The sequence below is a fragment of the Papio anubis genome, chromosome 1 (genome assembly GCF_008728515.1).
Source record: "Papio anubis isolate 15944 chromosome 1, Panubis1.0, whole genome shotgun sequence".
Classification (NCBI taxonomy): Eukaryota; Metazoa; Chordata; class Mammalia; order Primates; family Cercopithecidae; genus Papio; species Papio anubis.
The window spans coordinates 136100197-136122183 of record NC_044976.1 but is presented as its reverse complement, the minus strand read 5'-3'; the positions used below and the strand labels follow the sequence as shown (position 1 = coordinate 136122183).

Genomic DNA, 21987 nt, shown 5'->3' with positions numbered 1-21987 from the left:
GGAGCGAGGCGTTGGTGCGAGGAGCCGCCGCCATCTTGGGGCTGCTGGGACTTGCGTCGGTTGGCGACTCCCGGACGTAGGTAGTTTGTTGGGCCGGGTTCTGAGGCGTTGGTTCTCTTTACTTTTCCACTCCAGGCCACGATGCCGCAGTACCAGACCTGGGAGGAGTTCAGCCGCGCTGCCGAAAAACTTTACCTCGCTGATCCTATGAAGGTAAATCGCTGGCGGGGCCGCTGCTTTGGGCCCCAGCCCAGGATATCTTCCCGCCATCCACTCGGCCGCTGGAGCTTCCCCAGCGCTCCCAGGAGGTGCTGGGAATGAACACAAATGGACTCTGCCAAGTTAATGTTCCGCTGTCTCGTCCCCTTCGTCCCTGATCAAAGCGGCCCAGTGAGGCCCTGAAACGGGCAACAGCCAGGTTCATCTCAGCCCTAAACATCTCTACAGTCGATCTTCCCCCGCCCCAGTCCCTCAACTTCCCTTAAGGCTTCGGTTGTTTTATGAGTCCCTCAAGCCAGGGCTCCTCCCCCTGCAGTTTCCTGTCCTTTGTCTTGGTTCACTTTTCCTGTACCGCCTAGGCGGTAAGGGTACCTTATGTATATGAAACTGATGATGTTTTTCTACTGCCGCTCAGACAGTCTTGAAAGCATCATTCTTGATTCCAATTTGAAAGCATCTGTACCCCTTCAGAATATTGGTTCTTAGTATTTTGGGAGTCACAGGCTTTGAGAACATAAGAATAATATTAGCACCTTTCCTCAGAAAAATGTACGTATGCGTAAATGTTTGCAAAAAATTTTAGGGGATTCATGGACCTCTGAAATATATTCTTAGCCCCCGCAAAAATTATAATGGAGGTGGATGTCGGAAGTTAGCTCGTTATTAAAAAGCAAAGGAGTCCAAGTGATGGGAGTTTAGCATTCGCATCTTTCCTTTCGTCTCTTGAGGTTTTGCTTATTTTATTGTCATGTCTGAAGAATTATATGAAGTATATTCGTGTTAATTAAAAGTTCTCCCTTTTAGAACTCAGCATATTGAAGGGATTTTATACTGGAAATCTCAGACCTGGTTATGTATGATGCTTCTTTTGTTTTCTGTCTGTTGTAACTCAGTCATCTCTTTTGTGCTTCATTCATTCCCCACTCTCGTGTTACTGAACCCCAAGTTAAATTAGGTTCTGTGGGAGACACAAAGGTGAATGAGATGCCGTTGAACCCTTAAGGAGCTGGTGTTATTGGAGGGTATTAAAGATACAGTGTATTGTGACTATATCCCTCAGAGAAGAAAGAAAATGAAAAGGGGATGGATAATCTCAGAAAACTGGGGCTCAGGAATTTTTTTTTTTTTTTTTTTTTTTTCTTTTGAGACGGCATCTCGCACTGTCGCCCGGGCTGGAGTGTAATGGCTCAATCTCAGCTCACTGCAACCTCGGCTTCCTGAGTTCAAACAATTCTCCTGCCTCAGCTTCCCCAGTAGCTGGGTTTACAGGCGCCCGCCACCACACCTGGCTAATTTTTTGTATTTTTAATAGAGGCAAGGTTTCACCATGTTGGCCAGGCTGGTCTGGAACTCCTGACCTGTGATCCGCCCGCCTTGGCCTCCCAAAGTGTTGGAATTACAGGTGTGAGCCACTGTGCCCAGCCCGGGGCTCAGGATTTACTGTGTGAAACTATTGATGATCATTAAGTAATATGAATTATGTTTTAAGTTTATGCAGTGAGCTGGTGACCTGTAAGTCCAATGCCACATGTTGTTTATAGTGCATATAAGTTTAAAGTGTGCATCAAGAAATGTTGATAATTATGATTAAAAATAGTATTAGACCCACAGAAAGGCCTAGGTAAGTAACAAGCTGTAAAACATTCTTAGTTCTATTTTTTTACAATAAAATGATACAATAATAAATAATGGAAATACTGTATTTTTTAAATTGAGTAATTTGTTTATAACACTGGTGACTTCTGGTTGCTTCATTTGGTTGGCTTCCCTTGTTTGCAGGATCATTTGTTTCTTCATTCAGACAATGGTACTCTGAGATCATACAGGACTTTTATCCAGAAGTACCCACAGTATAAACTAAAAATACTTGAGAAACAGTAAAGAATATGTAAATTCACATCAAGAGTGACTGTACTGTAATAATGTGATGGCAGTGGTAGAGAAAATGAAAATACTTAGAGCATCACTGTGAGCAAAGCATGTCTAGAATAGACAAGAGAGAGAATATTTCATCTCTTACCCAGTCAGAAAATTGCAGTTGGCACAGGCTGGAGTGCAGTGGCACAAATCACAGTTCACTCCAGCATTGAACTGGGCTCGAGTGATCCTCCCACCTCAGCCTCCTGAGTAGCTGAGACTACAGACATGCCACCATGCCTGCCTAATTTTTTTTTTTTTTTTTTTTTTGAAGACAGGGGTCTTGCTTTGTTGCCCAGGTTGGTCTTAAATCCTTGCCTCGGATGATTCTCCTGCCTCAGCTTCCCAAGTACCTGGGATTACAGACGCAAGCCATGGCGCCTGGCTTGACTGATATGTTGAGAGGGGAGAGGATGAATGTAGATGAAGAGCTTAACAGTTTTTTTATTTGTTTGTTTTCTGAGATGGAGTTTTGTTCTTATTGCCCAGGCTGGAGTGCAGTGGCACAATCTTGGCTCACTGCAACCTCCACCTCCTGGGTTCAAGCGATTCTCCTGCCTCAGCCTCCCAAGTATATGGGATTACAGGCTCCTGGCACCATGCCCAGCTAATTTTTTGTATTTTTAGTAGAGACGGAGTTTCATCATGTTGGCCAGGCTGGTCTCAAACTCCTTACCACCTCAGGTGATCCACCCACCTCGACCTCCCAAAGTGCTGGGATTACAGGAGTAAGCCACCGCACCCAGCCGACTTAATAGGTTTTTTTTTTAGTGCCTTATAGGTGACAGACATTTTACATGTTTATATGTTACAGGCATTTCATATATATTTATGTGTATTTACATATATTTATACGTAATATATGAACAATTACAGCAACGCATCACAGTACATAAATGAATGATTTTAGATATGTTAAATGATTTGCCTAGTTTCTTAAGAGATTAAGATGAAATTTGGACCCAGATCTTTGAACCCCAAGTCCATTCTGTTTCTGCTAGGGCTAAAGAACAAATTTTGTCAGGTCTCTGGAATCTGTTTTCCAAAATTCTCTGTCTTCTCTCCCCAACACATTTAACCTGTTGATTATACCCAGTATCTTTTTACCACTCTTTCTTGCATTGCTATAATTGAAGATGGCATTACCACTGGATTATGTAATAACCTCTCTGTTGGTCTGTCAGCCTTTTTAGTTCCTTAACACTTCTGCCACAATTGTCTAAAAAACAAAAGTTGAATTCTTCATCTCCTGCTTAAAAACTGGTTATTCTTTGATAACTGGATATAGTCCCAACTCTTAGTCTGACCCATCTCCAGTCTTTCTGGCTTTGTCTCACCATTTTCATGATCTTCAGCTGTAGTCTCATGAAGCTACAGAATTCATTGTATCCTTGTTCCGAATGGTTTTTCAGCCTTCTGCCTTCTTCTATAAGGTTAAAAAAAAAAAAAAAGCATTTTCAAAGCCACCTCATTTTTTAGACTTTCCTTTTTCCCAGTCTAAATTACTTGTTTTTTCTCTTTAGCATTTTATGTGTATATCCTTTTATAGGGCTTAATTCATTTGTCCTTGTGTTTTGGTTATTTTTGGTAAAGAGCCTTGATTTCTTTTTCTTTCTTTATGGCATCTGACGTGGTGACTCAGCACCCTCTAAATTACCAAATGGACCCCTTTATAAGTAAGTTTGGCCTTTTTTCTTTTCTTTTTTTTCTTTTTTTTTTTTTTTTTTGAGACAGAGTTTTGCTTTTGTTGTCCAAGCTGGAGTGCAGTGGTGTGATCTTAGCTCACTGCAACCTCCACCTCCCAGGTTCAAGTGATTCTCCTGCCTCAGCCTCCCGAGTGGCTAGGATTACAGGCACCTGCCACCATGCTCAGCTAATTTTTGTATTTTTAGTAGAGAAGGGGTTTTACCGTGTTGGCCAGACTGGTCTCAAACTCCTGACCTCGTGAGTGAACTCTTGCCCTCTCAACGTGCTGGGATTACAGGCGTGAGCCACTGCGCCCAGCCATGATTGGCCTTTTAACTCATTTCTCCTAAATGAAACCAGTGAGTTCCTTTAACTGAGAGTTAAAACTTCACATAGTTGTCAGGCTTAGTATATTTTTAAGTGTTTTGTTTCTAGAGAACTGAATTTTTAAAATATGTAAAACTGAACTTACTAGATCAATAAATAGAATCAGGTATTCTAAAGATAATTAACCTAGTTACTACTTTTTTTTTTTTTTTTTTTTTTTTTTGAGACGAAGTCTTTGCTCTGTCACCCAAGCTGGAGTGCAGTGGCACCATCTCGGCTCACTGTAAGCTCTGCCTCCTGGGCTCACGCCATTCTCCTGCCTCAGCCTCCCGAGTAGCTGGGACTACAGGCGCCCGCTACCACGCCTGGCTGATTTTTTGTATTTTTAGTAGAGACGGGGTTTCACCATGTTAGCCAGGATGGTCTGGATCTCCTGACCTTGTGATCCGCCCGTCTCGGCCTCCCAAAGTGCTGGGATTACAGGCCTGAGCCACTGCGCCCGGCCGTTACTACTATTTATATCTGCTTAAATGCTTGATGAGTTCCCTTTCCTCCTTCACTCAGACAAATCACATATAGTGATGTAACTTTTTTTTTTCAATCTCAGGAATGCAAAGACCATAATGGGGAAAGGTGTAGGTTGCAGTTCCATTAGCCCTTTTTATTTAGTTTCCATAATTGTCTTGAGGCCTCTGGTGCTAGATCGTAACCATTTTAAAATTATGTTTCTGAGGCTGGGCGCGGTGGCTTATGCCTGTAATCCCAGCACTTTGGGAGGCTGAGGCGGGCGGATCACGAGGTCAGGAGATCGAGACCATCCTGGCTAACACGGTGAAACCCCGTCTCTACTAAAAATGCAAAAAATTTGCTGGGTGTGGCAGTGGGTGCCTGTAGTCCCAGCTACTTGGGAGGCTGAGGCAGGAGAATGGCGTGAACCCGGGAGGCGGAGCTTGCAGTGACCCGAGATCGCGCCACTGCACTCCAGCCTGGGCGACTGAGCGAGACTCGTCTTAAAAAAAAAAAAAAAAAAAATTGGCCGGGTGCAGTGGCTCAAGCCTGTAATCCCAGCACTTTGGGAGGCCGAGACGGGCGGATCACGCGGTCAGGAGATAGAGACCATCCTGGCTAACACGGTGAAACCCCGTCTCTACTAAAATACAAAAAAAACTAGCCGGGCGAGGTGGCGGGCGCCTGTACTCCCAGCTACTCGGGAGGCTAAGGCAGGAGAATGGCGTGAACCTGGGAGGCGGGGCTTGCAGTGAGCTGTGATCCGGCCACTGCAGTCCAGCCTGGGCAACAGAGCCAGACTCCGTCTCAAAAAAAAAAAAAAAAATTACGTTTTTGTTTTGGCTTGTAGATACTTAGCAGTTTTTATTTTGTTTTGTTTTGTTTATTTTGAGACGGAGTCTCGCTCTGTCCCCAGGCTGGAATGGAGTCCAGTGGCACGATCTCGGCTCACTGCAAGTTCCGCCTCCCGGGTTCACGCCATTCTCCTGCCTCAGCCTCCCAATTAGTTGGAACTGCAGGCGCTCGCCACCACGCCCAGCTAATTTTTTGTATTTTTTAGTAGAGACGGAGTTTCACCGTGTTAGCCAGGATGGTCTCGACTCCTGACTTCATGATCCACCCGCCTCGGCCTCTCAAAGTGCTGAGATTACAGCGTGAGCCACCGCGCCTGGCCGATACTTGGCAGTTTTTAAAACAGCTAGCTAAACAAGAGTTACTGATACTGGTTAGGGAAAAACTGCGATACCCTGTGCTTGAATCCATCACTGAAAGAAAAAAAAATGTTCGTGGAAGTGTTCTTGAGAGATGTCTTATAGGAATATGCTAATAACTAAATGCCTTGGCAATCTGTAGAATATTGAACATAAAGTATTGTGTAACATGGCACTTCAGTATAGGAGTTATTCTGGTTTTTGGAAAAGTTGTTGGTGGAGACTTCTTTTCAAGGCAGAATTCTGCTTTTATGTAATAATGCATTATGTTCTGCCTTCATGATAAAGACCTGATTTTGCTGAATATTTTAGTCTGAATCCACTTGCTAAGATCCATGGAATAATGGAAAGTGTGAATTGCACTGACCTGCAGCACTGTTTGCTAAGGAATGGATTTGGTCTTTTTAACCAGCCATTTCTGCTAAATGTTTTTCCTCCTTTTCCTGTCATTCCTCTGTGGCTAGGTGTGTTGGTGTATATTCTTATTGGCAAGAAATGCCACCTTGTAAGTCTCACAGACATTCCCTGAATGTGGATGTGTTTTGAGAATGTTCAGTACATCTCTTTTCAAACTGTCTGCAAATAAAATATCCAACATTTTTAAAGTCTTAAATAAATAAATTGTAGCAAAGGAATGAACTAAAATAGCTGATTTTTTTTTTTAACCTCATTTCAGTTTATAGTAAAAATGCCTTTAGATGTTTGGGGGTATTTATTCTAAAAGGATCCTTTTCAGCCTACCTGAAGACTAAATAATTATTTATGAGAAATGTCATCTGTCTTCACTGTTTCTAAATATGTATTTTTGTTTCAGGCACGTGTGGTTCTCAAATATAGGCATTCTGATGGGAACTTGTGTGTTAAAGTAACAGATGATTTAGTTGTAAGTATACATGTTTATTTGTTACATACTTTCAGATTTGTTTGTCATTTGTTTGAAATTATTTACTTAGAGTTTATGGAGATTACCCATTAGGATGCTTATTTTGCATTTCATTCAAAAATGAAGAACCTCATTCTAGCAGCTACTTTTATAGACCCTCAGGAAATAATTTAACTTGCTTTCTTAATGCATTATGTCAAGTATCATTTACTAAGTGCTGTCTTCAGACCTTAAGCAACAGGAATGTAGAGACCAAACTGGATGTAAGGGAGTAAAAGTTTCCTTTAAATGACAGTGTTTGAACACAAGTTACAGGCTTTATTCTTGTATTTCCTGCCCTTGATATGCTCACTCTTGTTACTTCCTCATATCCCATTCATTCCTTAACCCTCTGCCATCTGTTTTCTGCATATGGTATTCCACTGAAACTGCTCTTTATGAGAGCACATCAGCAGCTCCTTTATTTTCAAAGCCAGTGGTCTTATTATTCATATCTTACTTGGCCTGCTTGCTGCTTTTGATAGAGAACCCCACTCTTTCATAGAAATAATTATTTTGGCACTTGTGGCTCTGTTTTATCTTGGTCTTACTATTTATTCTGTGTTTCTATTGTTTCTTCTTTGCTTTTTTTTTTTTTTTTAAATGTGCTTCATATATATATGTGCTTCTCTAGGATTCTGTCCTTGATTGTCTTTTCATACAGCTTCTGGAGCAGTTCATTTAGTTAAGTCTAATACTGCACCTATCTATGTCTACTTGCAAATGTGTGTTTAGCTCATATTCTTCTGACTAGCATCTGTACCTCACATACCCTCAAAATTCATTTGTCTACAGTGGAGTTTATCATCTGTTCTTAAACTAGCTCCTCATGCCTGTAATCCCAGCACTTTGGAAGGCCAAGGCGGGTGGATCACAAAGTCAGGAGATCAAGACCATCCTGGCTAACACGGTGAAACCCCATCTCTACTAAAAATACAAAAAAATTAGCCGGGCATGGTAGCAGGTGCCTGTAGTCCCAGCTACTCGGGAGGCTGAGGCAGGAGAATGGCGTGAACCTGGGAGGTGGAGCTTGCAGTGAGCAGAGGTGGTGCCATTGCACTCCAGCCTGGGTGACAAAGCGAGACTCCGTCTCAAAAAAGCAAACAAACAAAAAAAACTACCTCTTTCTTCTGTTCCTACCTTCCTACTTTTAGTTGCATTATTTTCCACCTGGTCAGAAATCTGGGGATTTTTTTAATTTAAAAAGTTTTTAGAGACAGGATATCACTATGTTGCCCAGGCTGGTCTTGAACTTGTGGCTTCAAGCAGTCCTCCCCCTCAGCCTCCCAAGTTGCTGGGATTACACACATGGGCCACAGTGCCCAGCCCAGAGTGATTTCTATTTTTCTTTTTTTTTGAGATGGAGTCTCGCTCTGTTGCCAGGCTGGAGTGCGGTGGCTCGATCTCTGCTCACTGCAGCCGCCGCCTCCCAGGTTCGAGTGATTCTCCTGCCTCAGCCTCCCAAGTAGCTGAAACTACAGCCGTGCACCACCACGCCCAACTAATTTTTTTTATTTTTTATTTTTAGTAGAGACAGGGTTTCACCATGTTGACCAGGATGGTCTCCATCTCTTGACCTCGTGATCCACCCATCTTGGCCTCCCAAAGTGCTGGGATTACAGGCATGAGCCACCGCACCTGGCCTTTTCTTTTAATTTGTTTGTTTGTTTGATGGAGTCTCACTCTGTTGCCCAGGCTGGAGTGCAGTGGCACAGTCTTAGCTCACTGCAAGCTCTGCCTCCTGGGTTCACGCCATTCTCCTGCCTCAGCCTCCTGAGTAGCTGGGACTACAGGCGCCCACCACCATGCCCGGCTAATTTTTTGTATTTTTAGTAGAGACGAGGTTTCACTGTGTTAGCCAGGATGGTCTTGGTCTCCTGACCTCATGATCCACCCACCTCAGCCTCCCAAAGTGTTGGGATTACAGGCGTGAGCCACTGCGCCCAGCCTTTTTTTTTTTTTTTTTTTTAATAAAGAGGGAGTCTGGCTCTATTACCCAGGCTGGAGTGCAATGGTTCATTCTTCGCTCACTGCAACCTCTGCCTTCCGGGTTCAAGCGATTCTCCTGCCTCAGCCTCCCAAGTAGGTAGGATTACAGGTGGGCACCACCACACCCAGCTAAGTTTTGTATTTTTAGTAGAGATGAGATTTCACCATGTTGCCCAGGCTGATGTTGAACTCCTGACCTCAAGCGATCCACCTACCTCGGCCTCCCAAAGTGCTGGGATTACAGATGTGATCCATCACGCCCAGCCCCAAAGTGATTTCTAAAAGGCAAATTTGATTGTTCTCCCTTGCTTAGAAGCCTTTAAACTCCACCCTTGCATCCCCTCTAATCTCTGTAATTTCTGTATTACATAAGAACTCCTTTAATGTGCTGTGATGTGTTAGGCCTCGGTGCTTTTGAACATTCTGTTTCCCCCTTTGCAATATTGAATCCCACCTCTGCCCCTAATGTGGCCAGACTGCTGCTTATCTTTCAAAACCCAACTCGAGGATTGCTTCATCTCTTGCTTTTCATTTTGGCCTTTTGTGCTGTATCACGATTCTTTTATCACATTTGTCTTTTTAATAGACTGCGCTTCAAGACAATAGAGATAGATTAGTAATATTCTTACGTGTTTTATTTCCATTGCCTACTACGATATCTTGACCCAGAGAGCACTCAGTAAACATTTTTAAAATACATTAGTTCTTTTAAAAATTGTATAGAGTGATTTTTAAAATCACTTTTGTCTTTGGTCATATATTGTATTTGTGTTCAGGGTTCCATTATGAGATTGCATGAAGTTAGACCTTTTAGTGATTACCGTGTCTTCTAAGAGCCAGTTGAATTTAGTGAGTAGCTGAACATGTGAAAAAGGAAGAGTGAATTGAGATGTAATATGCTAGACATAGATTTAAGAGATGTGAATCCTAGCTTAGTCATTTACTAGCATTTTGGCCATGGAAAAGTTTAAGCCAAAAGTTTAGCCTTCTGGTCTCAATTTCCTCATCTGTAAAGTATCATAGTGATAGTAAAAAAATATATGAAAGTATCTAACATTAGTGGTTACCCTTGGTAGATTGAGTAAATGTTTTCTTTTGTTTGTTGGTTGTTTTGTTTATTGCTTTTTTTTTTTTTTTTTTTTTTTTTTTTTTTTTTTTTTTTTTTTTTTTTTTTTTTTTTTTTGAGACAGAGTCTTGCTCTGTCGCCCAGGCTGGAGTGCAGTGGCGCGATCTCGGCTCACTGCAAGCTCCGCCTCCCGGGTTCACGCCATTCTCCTGCCTCAGCCTCCCGAGTAGCTGGGACTACAGGCGCCCACAACCGCGCCCGGCTAATTTTTTGTATTTTTAGTAGAGACGGGGTTTCACCGTGGTCTCGATCTCCTGACCTTGTGATCCGCCCGCCTCGGCCTCCCAAAGTGCTGGGATTACAGGCGTGAGCCACCGCGCCCGGCCTTTTTTTTTATTTTTTAGAGACAGTGTCTTGCTCTGTTGCTCAGGCTGGAGTGCAGTGGCTCACTGCATCCTCAACCTCCTGGGCTCAAGCGGTCCTCTCGCTTTAGCCTCCCGAATAGCAGGGACTACAGGTGTGCACCACCACACTCAGCTAATTTTTAAATTTTTTTGTCTAGACAGGGTCTCATTATATTTTGCCCAGGCTGATCTGGAACTCCTGGACTCAAGCCATCTTTCTGCCTTAGCCTCCCAAACCACTGGGATTATGGGCGTGAACCACTAAGTACTTCTTAAATCTTGACATTCCACACTGAGAAAAATTTTAATTGTGATTGTCACAGAGTGGTTAGGTATACCTGCTGAAGAAAAACCCCTATGTCCTGTCTTAAAAATAGGGGAATAGGCTGGGAGCAGTGGCTCACGCTTGTAATCCCAGCACTTTGGGAGGTGGGTGGATCATGAGGTCAGGTGTTCAAGACCAAGCCTGGCCAAGACAGTGAAACCACGTCTCTACTGAAAATACAAAAATTAGCTGGGCGTGGTGGTGGGCGCCTGTAATCTCAGCTACTCGGGAGGCTGAGGCAGGAGAATCGCTTGAACCTGGGCAGCAGAGGTTGCAGTGAGCCAAAGTTGTGCCACTGCACTCCAGCCTGGGCAACAGAGCTAGATTCCATCTCAAAAAAAAAAAAAATAGGGGAATAACTGCAGAACAAATTTTAATACAAAAGGCCTTATCTTCAATTGATGGCTCTTTTTGCCTTGTTAATAATTAAATATAATTAAGGATCCATGTTAACTTTGACTTTTTTATAATCCCATGTATGCATAATTTTTCTAATCCCATAATTTATTTATAATACTGTCTTCTACGGACCTAAAATCTTTTTCTGTCAGAAACTTCAGTGAGAAGGTATGTATATTCTCTTGTAGCACATATACTGAAAATTTAATGATGAAGATTAATACGGCCTTTTTACAAGATTGCTGCACAAATTTGTACAATGCGTGGATAAAATTTTTTTTTAAAGTGAGTTGTTTAAAAGGCTGGATGAATTCAGATCAGTTGGGCATGATGAGGTTGAACTTCAAGTTAATAATTGACTTTTATTACAGGATCATTAGTTCCTGTTGTTTAAAACTCATGTGAACCTTTAAGATGGGCTGAAGAAAAGTGGACCTATATTACAAAATGAGGGAAGGGCTACCAGCTTAAAATTGCTATTTCTGAAGATTCTACAACAGATGGCTTTATGACCAACCATAAGCAGATCTTAAATATCTAGTGAAGAATTTAACGCTAACAAGGAAGAATTTGGTTTGCTTTAAAAGTAGTATCTTCAAGCCTGGGCAACATGGAGAAACCCCATCTCTACTAAAATAGAAAAATTAGCTGGGTATGGTTGTGTGTGCCTGTAGTCCCAGCTACTCAGGAAGCTGAGGATCACTTGAGCCCAGGACACAGGTTGCAGTGAGCTGAGATTGTGCCACTATACCCCCAGCCTGGGTCACAGAGTGAGACACTGTCTCAAAAATACGTATCTTCAGAAAATCAAGATTTTTTTTTTTTTTTTTTGAGACAGAGTCTCACCCTGTCGCCCAGGCCGGAGTGCAGTGGCATGATCTCAGCTCACTGCAGCCCCGACTCCTGGGTTCAAGCAATTCTTCTGCCTCAGCCTCCTCAGTAGCTGGGAATACAAGTGTACGCCACCACACCCAGCTAATTTTTGTATTTTTAGTAGAGACGAGGTTTCACCATATTGGCCAGGCTGGTCTTGAAGTCCTGACCTGGTGATCTGCCCGCCTCGGCCTCCCAAAGTGCTGGGATTACAGGTGTAAGCTACCACTCCTGGCCAAGAAAATCAAGATTTATCTGGTTTATGTGTTGACCAGCTATACAGAGAATTCTAGATTTTTTTCTAAAAATTATCAAACCCCCAATTTCACCAGTAGAAAAAGGTATCTTAAGATTTCTGGGTTTTTTTCCAGCATAACTCAGTTACTTATGGCTGGGAGAAAATACCTAGGGAGATAATCTAATACCTAATTCTAAGCCTTGAGTTCTTCTCATCAGACTATAGTAGGATTTAACATTTAACATTTTTCAGAAGCTTCTAATAGACTTCATTTAGTTTTTTGTCCACAGCAGTGGCATTTAAATTACTATACTTTAAGACATGGAATTGCTGGAGGCTTGGAAACTTGAGTGCAATTTTCCTAGTACGACCCTCCAAGGAGAATAGAGCAAAACAGTGGTAGGAAAAACTCAAAATTTTATCCAATTGTATGTTTTCTACATTGTCAATATCTAGTTTTATATAGTTAATGTGTACTTCTAAAATTTCTGACAGTGTTTGGTGTATAAAACAGAGCAAGCTCAAGATGTAAAGAAGATTGAGAAATTCCACAGTCAACTAATGCGACTTATGGTAGCCAAGGAATCCCGCAATGTTACCATGGAAACTGAGTGACTGGTTTGAAATGAAGACTTTGTCGTGTACTTAGGAAGTAAATATCTTGAAATAGAGAAAGTGTTGGGACAGAAAGTACTTTATGTAACTAAGTGGTCTATTCAGAAGCTTAGAGGTCATTTTTTGTAATTTTCTTTTTAATGTTTACATTAGAGAGCTAGGGATGCAAATGTTTTCAGTTAGAAAGCCTTTATTTACTTTTGGAAATTGAACAAGAAATGCATCTGTCTTGGAAACTTTGCAGATTATTTGATGTTAGATAAAACATGTAATTGTTTCTCTGCCAAATTTATATCAGTAATTTGAAAATGAGATATTAGAAAAAACCAATTCTTCTTAAATTTAGTTCATCTTTAAAAGAACATTAAATATAACCATTTTGTTGGATCGATGTGTTTCTTTTGGAGCATAAAATGTATGCTGTTGTGACCAATAAATATAAAATATGGAAATTGGAATTAACTCCACACCATAGTATGCATTGTTATGCATACGGTGCACCTAATTATGTATACCAGTGTAGTCTCAATTATATCTAAAAGTAGTTGTGACTAACAAGTATGCTTTGCCTTATTTCCACATTTAAACTACCTTTTAATGTAAGGGATTTGTAGTATCAGCTTGTTGAGCAATGACTTTGAATCGAGTTTTCAGTGATCAGAAGCAGCAGTTACTTGAGTGCATGAATGGAATGATAACTATAATGTAGTGAAACCACCATATTACAGAAATATTTACTACATATTTTCCATCTGTAGTTTCTCAGAAAGGCTATGGATTAGTTGAACTGTCAAATCTTGCATACTTCTGTGACACCCTTGCCCATTTTCTCTAACCAAGGTGTTAGGTGTGACTGTCACAACTGTTAATGTTTTCCGGTAAACTAGAAGTATAATATTATTTGGTAATTATATTTGTACCCTAAATTTCACCACCTAAATGTAATGTTGATTCCCAAGAATGAAATGAAGGCACTACATTGAAATATGTTTTGTATAAATTTGTCATGTTGAACAACATTTTAGCATGGTAAGTTCCCTTAGCTATATGAATTTTGGCATGTTTCAGAGAGATCAGTAAATAAAATATTACATAAAATACATTGTTTGTGTTGAAGTTTTTAACTTTTCAGAAATTGTTGATTTCTGAGCTGGGATATACTATATTCATTTAGTCCAAAATGAGCCTAGTAATGCTGAAAGCAAATTTTTTGTTTCTCAGTACTTTATATTACATGACTTTCTCTGCACTATATGTTAATGGCAAGTTTGTTTTCTTGAATTAGAAAAGTAACATCAAATAGTATAGGATTATTTTGGCTTTTTGTTTTTTTCCCCCAGAATTAATGGGATCACCGTCAGGGAAGGGGAGAGGTTTGACCTTTTTCCCTACAGAGATGACCTGAAAAGGAGAGACCAGCATTTGGGTTATTTGAGTCCTGGTAGCTTGTAACAGAATGGTTAAGAACAGACGTTCCAAGTCAAGACTGCCTGGCTTTCAGTCCTGGTTCCACTATTTCCTAACTCTGTGGTCTTAGACTAGATACTTTTCTAAGCCTTCATTTTCATCTCTGGAAATGGGGCCAACGATAGTACTTCCCTTGTAAGACTGTTAAGATTAAACATCATGATCCAAGGCTGGGCACAGTGGCTCACGCCTGTAATCCCAGCACTTTGGAAGGCTGAGGTGGGCGGATCATTTGAGGCCAGGAGTTTGAAACCAGCCTGGCCAACAAGGTGAAACCCCATCTCTACTACAAATACAAAAATGAGCTGGACACAGTGGCGCACTGTTGGGGTGATCAGGCCCGACACCAGGCCATGGGCACTACAAAGTCCAGTAGGGTCAAAGAAACAAGAAAAGACAAGAGTACATAGAGTGAGCCGGGGCATGGTGGCTCACTCCTGTAATGCCAGCACTTTGGGAGGCCAAGGCAGGCAGATCATGAGGTCAGGAGATCGAGACCATCCTGGCTAACATAGTGAAACCCCATCTTTACTAAAAATACAAAAAAAATTAGCCAGGCGTGGTGGCAGGCACCTGTAGCCCCAGCTACTCGGGAGGCTGAGGCAGGAAAATGGCGTGAACCTGGGAGGTAGAGCTTACAGTGAGCGGAGATCGCACCACTGCACTCTAGCCTGGGTGACAGACTGAGACTCGGTCTCAAAAACAAAAAAAGTGCATAAAGTGGATCGAGGGATCCAGTGCTAGATTGGAGGCTGTGAAGACCCCAAGCTCTGGAAGCCCACACTATTTATTGGTGATCAAACAAAGAAGCAGATGGTGGGGACGTAAGGGTAAACAGGTGAGGGCGTGAGGATGTGGGGGTAGAAAGGTAGTGGTGCATTAAGCATAGCTGTGACTGTTTAGCATTTCCTTTGATGCATACAGAATATGCTCTGCTGCTTGAGATAATGGAGGACATGTTTACAAGTAAGACGCAAGGAACCAACAAGTCTGTGCACATTCCAGAGGCTACGAGGGGTTTTATGCCCTGTGCCGTGGGTTCTGTCCAAGCCACGAGGTGTTTTATTCCCTGGGCTGAGATTGTGGTGTGGCAGGGCAGCCTTCCACCCTTTGGCACAGAGCTTGGTGTTAAAGGCCACGAGGGGTTTTAGACCCTGGACATCTTTCAAGACTCTTACATCATGACAGACAAGCCAGTCCTGCCTCAGCTCTTCTACCAACATGTTTCCCTTTTTTGCAAAACCACCACAGCTATCATTGCTTGTTCTCAGTGGGGGCTTTCTCTCCAGATGTGGCTTCCACGTCTGCAGACTATATAAAGACAACACAGATTAAAAGCACAATCATTATTGAAATCACAGAGCCTCCAAGTGTCTTGATCCATTTTAGCAGGTTAATAGCTGCTAATCCATCTGCAGCTCTTTCAAGCACTTCAGTTCCTGGCATTAGTGTCAGATGTGCCTGAGAGGCTTGAAGTACTTGTTCCTTCAGTTTTGCAATATCCAAAGATAAATTTCCAGTATGACCTTTTAAATGTCTCTTAACTATTTCCCACTCATGCTCTGTTTCATTATACAGATGAGGAGTAATGTAAAAATCAGAAGTATTTCAATCACATTGCATTTGAATTTTACTTTTTTTTTTTTTTTTTTTTTTGAGATAGAGTCTCGCTCTGTCACCCAGGCTGGAGTGCAGTGGCTGGATCTCAGCTCACTGCAAGCTCCTCCTCCCAGGTTTACGCCATTCTCCTGCCTCAGCCTCCCGAGTAGCTGGGACTACAGGCGCCTACCACCTCGCCTGGCTAGTTGTTTTTTGGGTTTTTTTTTTTTTGTATTTTTTAGTAGAGACGGGGTTTCACCTTGTTAGCCAGGATGGTCTCGATCTCCTGACCTCGTGATCCGCCTGTCTCGGCCTCCCAAAGTGCTGGGATTACAGGCTTGAGCCACCGCACCCGGCTGAATTTTACTTTTTAAACTTACAATACGATCTCCCATTCAAATCACTGTCTGAAGGAGATCATTAATTTGGTTAACTATTTATTTATTTGAGTTTGAGAGTTCCATAATTTTGTGGAATTATTTTGCCACTTATTGACAAATTTAACAGTTTGTACAGATGAATGTAGAGCCACACCAGCTATTGCAGTAGTAGTAGTAATAGTGATGAGGCAAATTATAGCAACTATGAGAGTAACTGTAAATCTTTTTGAATGGGATAAAAGTTTTTTAAGGATTTCGGTTACTATATGAATGGATGGAGATGCCTCCCACAGTCTATTTAAAGACATAGGCATCCAGACTCCTTCCCTGGCTTTAATTATTAGGATAGTCTGATTTTTATTAAAAGTTGAACTAATACAGGTAGACAAATGACATTTGGGGCATGAAATAAAGTGTGTAATTATATCAAGAGTAACATTTCCTATTGCTAGCACAAAAGGTGGCCGGACACAACTTTGAATCCAAAAAGTCCTGTTGGAAAGAAAAGAAAGCATATTTAGTTTTACCTCCCTCCCCTTTGTACTTGTTATATTTACCCTCCCAAATTTTGATTGGACATTGAGCCATAGCTAATTTCCATAATTCAGAATGTTCCTGTCCTATGGCAGGAGATACCATTTTTGGACTAGGGGCGACAATGCCAGTAGGACTCCGTATGATTGGGACCTCAGCTTTTGTCTGAATATATTGTGTATGATTTAATTGCCAGTGGTTCCACTGGTTTATTACATTTGTTTTACAAGAAGGCCTGGTGCAATTTTCTTTAAAGATCCCCTTAGGGGACTAATTAATGACAATTCCGCAGGAATTATTTTTTAGCACCTCAGCCTTACTTGCTATACAATTTTCCCAAGTTCAAGCATCCACACCTTTAAACAAAACTCTATTTTGTTTATATTTGAACTTATTCAGATGGAACAGCAGGGTTTTAGGATGGGAATGATTATATTTTAAGCCATGCCCCAAAATCATATGCAAAGCAGCCCATGATTTATTTTTTCGGGGAATACTGCCAACCAGGCCTGTGTGTCAATCTGTAAACCTCCAACAGCAGGTCCCAGGCATACTGGGGGCTATTTATATTCTATGGATATATTTATTTTTACCCCTTCCTTATTAGGATGCATTGGCCCTCAGTTATCTATGGGCTCAGGCATCCAGGTACTGTCATTGGTGCACACCTCAATAACAGGGTCCGTCCAACTCACAGACCTAATTAAAGGAGGAAATGGGACATATGCCCAATAAGTGAAATTCTGAGTTCCTCCTGTAGTAGGGAGGCTTACCGCTATGATGAGTACCACCAGCATGGCCACCATCAGGTTACTAGTTGTTTTTAGTTTGTTCTGTGTTTTCAAGTTGTCCTTTGCCATCTGTGCCAACTTCTTGGTTTGTCCCTATGTTGAAGAATTTGCCTGATGACTATTCTCAGTTTTCTCCTTCATCTCTGAGATATTTATTTGTGCCATCACTCGTATCAGGAGTTTTGGCTCTCCCCAGAGCCCTGTCTTCCTGCTGTAGCTCATGATAGATCTTCAGATGTTTGGTGGGCACCCATACAGGCACCCGATTGTCACCTGGAGAGACACAGCAAATCCTCTTCCCCATATAATTATCTGCCTTTTGATTAAGTTTAGTTAAAGGGCCAGGGAGGTTAGTATGTGCTTTTACATGAGTAATATAAAAAGGGGAATGCCTTTGTTGTACTACTTGCTGTAAAGAATGAAAATAAAAGATTAAGTTGGTCATTAGTCACATTTTGAATTAAGGCACATTCAATATTTTGTGTGGCTTGCACTACATAGGCTGAATCAGAAACAATATTTGCTGGCTGTTTAAAAGTTTTTAGTACTATAATTACAGCCATAAGTTCAGCCCTTTGAGCAGAAGCAAAGTCAGTTTGAAAAACTTGCTGTTGAGGTCCTGCAAATGAGATTTTTCCATTATTAGATCCATCAGTGAAAACAGTGATGGCCCCTTCAATAGGAGCTTTTTGAGTATTGGAAGGCAATATCCTTGATGTTAATTTAAGAAGTTGGAATATTTTGGATTTAGGATAATGATAATCAAGAATGCCAATAAAACCTGCCAAATTAACTTGCCATTCCTGGGAATTAATATAAGCTTGTTGAATTTGTTGTTTGTTTAATGGAACTATAATTTAATTTGGATCATATCCCATTAACTTCATTGTGCCATTGTGCACAGCCTTGCTTGTCCTACTAGTATAGCAATTTGATCTAAGTATAGAGTGAGCATTTAGTTGTATTGTGAGGTAGAAAAAGCCACGCAACCAGATAATTCTGTTGAACAATAACTCCTGTAGGTGAATGTTTAGTAGGAAAAACAAAAAACTGTAATGGCTGCATAGGGTCAATTCAAGTCACTTGTGGCTGTTGAATTTTTTCTCCAATTAATTGAAGTTCCTCTAATGCCTCTTAGGAGGGGAAACATTTACTATTTAAGTTAGAATTACCTCGTAAGGTAGAAAAGAGGTGAGACATAGCATAAGTAGGAACGCCTAAAGTGGGATGAATCCAATTAATGTCTCCTAACAATTTTTGAAAATCATTTAGAGTTTTTAAATCATCTCTTCTAATTTGAACCTTTTGAGGCTTAATAGTACTTCATTCTACTTTCATTCCTAAATACTGAAAGTTCATTCCTAACTACTGAAAGTTCATTCCTAAATACTGAAAGGGAGTAGAAGTTTGGATTTTGTCAGGGGCTATGATTAATCCTGCTGCAGTCACAGCCTTTTCCATTTGTTTGTAGCATAGCATTAATTCCTCTCTAGTTTCAGCTGCACATAAATTGTTCTTTAACTGGCTTAACTTTTCTGACATAAGTTTGACAAATAGTCGGGCTATTTAACATGCCTTGTGGCAGTACTTTCCAATGGTATCTGTCTGCTGGTTCTTTGTTATTTATAGCAGGAACAGCAAAAGGAAATTTTTCATAATCTTGGGTAGCTAAAAGAATAGTAAAGAAGCAATCATTTAAATCTATCACTATGGGGCCGGGCGCGGTGGCTCAAGCCTGTAATCCCAGCACTTTGGGAGGCCGAGACGGGCGGATCACGAGGTCAGGAGATCGAGACCATCCTGGCTAACACAATGAAACCCCGTCTCTACTAAAAAATACAAAAAAACTAGCCGGGCGAGGTGGCGGGCGCCTGTAGTCCCAGCTACTCAGGAGGCTGAGGCAGGAGAATGGCGGGAACCCGGGAGGCGGAGCTTGCAGTGAGCTGAGATCCGGCCACTGCACTCCAGCCTGGGTGACAGAGCGAGACTCGGCCTCAAAAAAAAAAAAAAAAAAAAAAAAAATCTATCACTATGAGAGGCCAGTACTTTGAGATCATTGTTGGAGAAGGCAGCCCTAGTTACAGTGCACCAATGGGTTAAATTACAGCATTAACAGCCCTCAAATCTGTTAATATTCTCCATTTCCTTGATTTTTTCTTAATAACAAACACAGGAGAATTCCAAGGAGAGAAAGTAGGCTCTATGTGTCCCTTTTGCAATTCTTTCTGTACCAATTCTTTTAAAGCCTCCAGTTTTCCTTTTTCAGCAGCCATTGCTCCACCCAAACCAATTTGGCAGTTAACCAAACAAGAGGAATGGGAGCCACAGGCTCAGCAATGGCTTCTCCTAAAAATGATACCCTAATCCAGTTCGATCTGTTTGTCCTTTTAGTTCTAAAGGTTCTGGTTGGCCATTTTCATTTTTTCCCAGTCCCTTCCCCAAGAGATATCCCATTTTTCTCATCATTTGTTTACTGTTATCACTATACTGACCCATAGAAATAGATATTTCAGCACCCCATTGTTGTAATAAGTCTCTACCCCATAGATTGACAGGAATAGGTATAATAATAGGTTGAGTTGTCCCTTCTTGGCCATCCGGCCCTTGGCCTGGCAAAATTAAGGAACTTGAAAAGCTTCTGAGGCAGCTCCTACTCCAATAATACCAATGGATGCCTTTTGTTTTGACCAATGCTGGGGCTATTGATTTAAACCAATAATAGAAACATCAGCTCCAGTATCTGCTAACCCTTCAAAGTCCTTTTCTTGAATACTTACTGTACAAATAGGTCTTTTGTCAGACACTTGATTAACCCAATATACAGCTTTTCCTGCTGGATTCATACTACCAAAGCCTCTTATTCTTTTTACTATACTGCTTCCCAGGTTTGCGTAAGGTAACAGTAACAACTGAGCAATTCTTTCTCCTGGGGAAGCAGACCATGGAATTGAGGAACTAATAACTTATTGAATCTCTCCGGTATAATCAGCATCAATTATTCCTGTATGTACAGTGACACCTCTTAAATTTAAGCTAGACCTTCCAAGCAATAGACCAACTCTTCCTGAGGTTAAAGGGCCCCTAACTCCTGTGGTGATCTTCTTTGGTGGCTCCCCAGGAGGGAAGGAAACAGGAACTGTGCTGCAAAGATCTACTGCAGCACTGCCTGCTGTGGCGGGGGACAATTGTACGTTTGTAAGGGTGCTGACTGTGCCAGATATGCCTTGGTTTGTTGAGGGGCCCGAGGCAGGCCCCTCTTTCCGTTTCCCCAAAGAGGTTGCCCATCTTTGCTAAATTTAGAATGATACTGATTTGCCCAGTGATTGCCTTTCTTACACTGGGGCCATACACTGGGACTTTTCTGTTCATTGATGGTAATAGTTTTTGCCTTTTGATTTCCATTTCTACATTCCTTTTTTGTGTGTCCAAATTGCCTACAATTAAAACAAGATCCTGAGAAACGGGGCATATTTTTTCCCACCTTTAATTCAGCCATAGCTTGAGCTAAAAGGGTAGCCTTATGTAAATTACCCCCAATGCCATCACAAGCCTTAATATATTTAGCCAAATGAGCCTTCCCTCTCATAGGTCTAATGAAAGAAGGATATTTTTTCCCTGTAACATTTATTTTTTTCCATGCCCTTAAGCACACAGTGTGTAACTGAACAATGGCAACATTTTTCATTACTGCTTAATTATCTAATTGGCCTCAATTAGGGCCCAAACCCATTAACTGTTCAAAGGAAACAGGTACAGGCTGCTGTGTTTGTGTTTTCTCTTGCCTGAGTTTGAGCCTCATCAGCCCACCAAGTTTTAAACTGTAAGTACTAGGACGGAGTGAGAACAGATTTTATTAAAGTATCCCAGTCATATGGTATTAATCTATTATCAGGAGCCACATTTTTTAGTAAAGTTTATACAAAAGGAGAAATTGGCCCATATTGACTAATGGCTTGTTTAAATTCCTTTAATGACTTAAAAGTGGCCCAATTAGCTATATGTTGTCCTCCTTGTTGGGTTATAGTAATGGGAAATTGCCATGCTTCTAGGTCTCCTTCAGCTCTAGCCTTCTGAATAAAATTTTGTATGGCACCACCAATTGCGGCAGGTTTTAATGTTGTAACTACCAGAGTGGTAAGTTTTACAACTAATTCATCTCACCCATTATGGGGAGAGGGAGGAGGTGGCCATTCACTTAATTCAGCAAGTGGAACCGACGGGCTAGTAAAATACACTTTTTCAGCTTCCCTTTCTTTAATTTCCTCTGGTTCCTGTTCCTCACATTCAGAATCTGAAGTTAATTTTTTACACTCATCTGCCTGTTCCTCATCTGAATCTGCCTCACCATCTGTGTGAAATGGCTCAAGAGCTGCGTTTATCAACGCCCACACTGACCAAACAGAAACGGAATTTTGGCTCCTTTATGTGCCTTTTTAAAATCTCTGCCAATTCTTTCCCATTCATCCAACTCCATTGTCCCTTGTTCTGGGAACCGTGGGCAAAACTGATCTACTGTAC

General features: G+C 41.4%; 1 protein-coding gene across 1 annotated transcript; it reads left to right on the top strand.

Moving 5' to 3' along the window:
- Positions 1 to 2: 2 nt before the first annotated feature.
- Positions 3 to 13800, top strand: SRP9 (signal recognition particle 9). The gene is made up of 3 exons (XM_003893044.3): positions 3 to 213; positions 6682 to 6750; positions 12579 to 13800. The coding sequence occupies exons 1-3, from the start codon at positions 142 to 144 to the stop codon at positions 12696 to 12698; spliced, it is 261 nt and encodes an 86-aa protein (XP_003893093.1). The 5' UTR covers positions 3 to 141; the 3' UTR covers positions 12699 to 13800.
- The last annotated feature ends 8187 nt before the right edge of the window (positions 13801 to 21987 follow it).

Bases quoted from the DNA above. Each gene is read 5' to 3' on its own strand.
- SRP9 (XM_003893044.3), top strand. From the start codon at position 142: ATGCCGCAGTACCAGACCTGGGAGGAGTTCAGCCGCGCTGCCGAAAAA. The intron at 214-6,681 runs GTAAATCGCTGG...TTTTTGTTTCAG, and splicing joins ACCTCGCTGATCCTATGAAG to GCACGTGTGGTTCTCAAATA. The intron at 6,751-12,578 runs GTAAGTATACAT...AATTTCTGACAG, and splicing joins AAGTAACAGATGATTTAGTT to TGTTTGGTGTATAAAACAGA.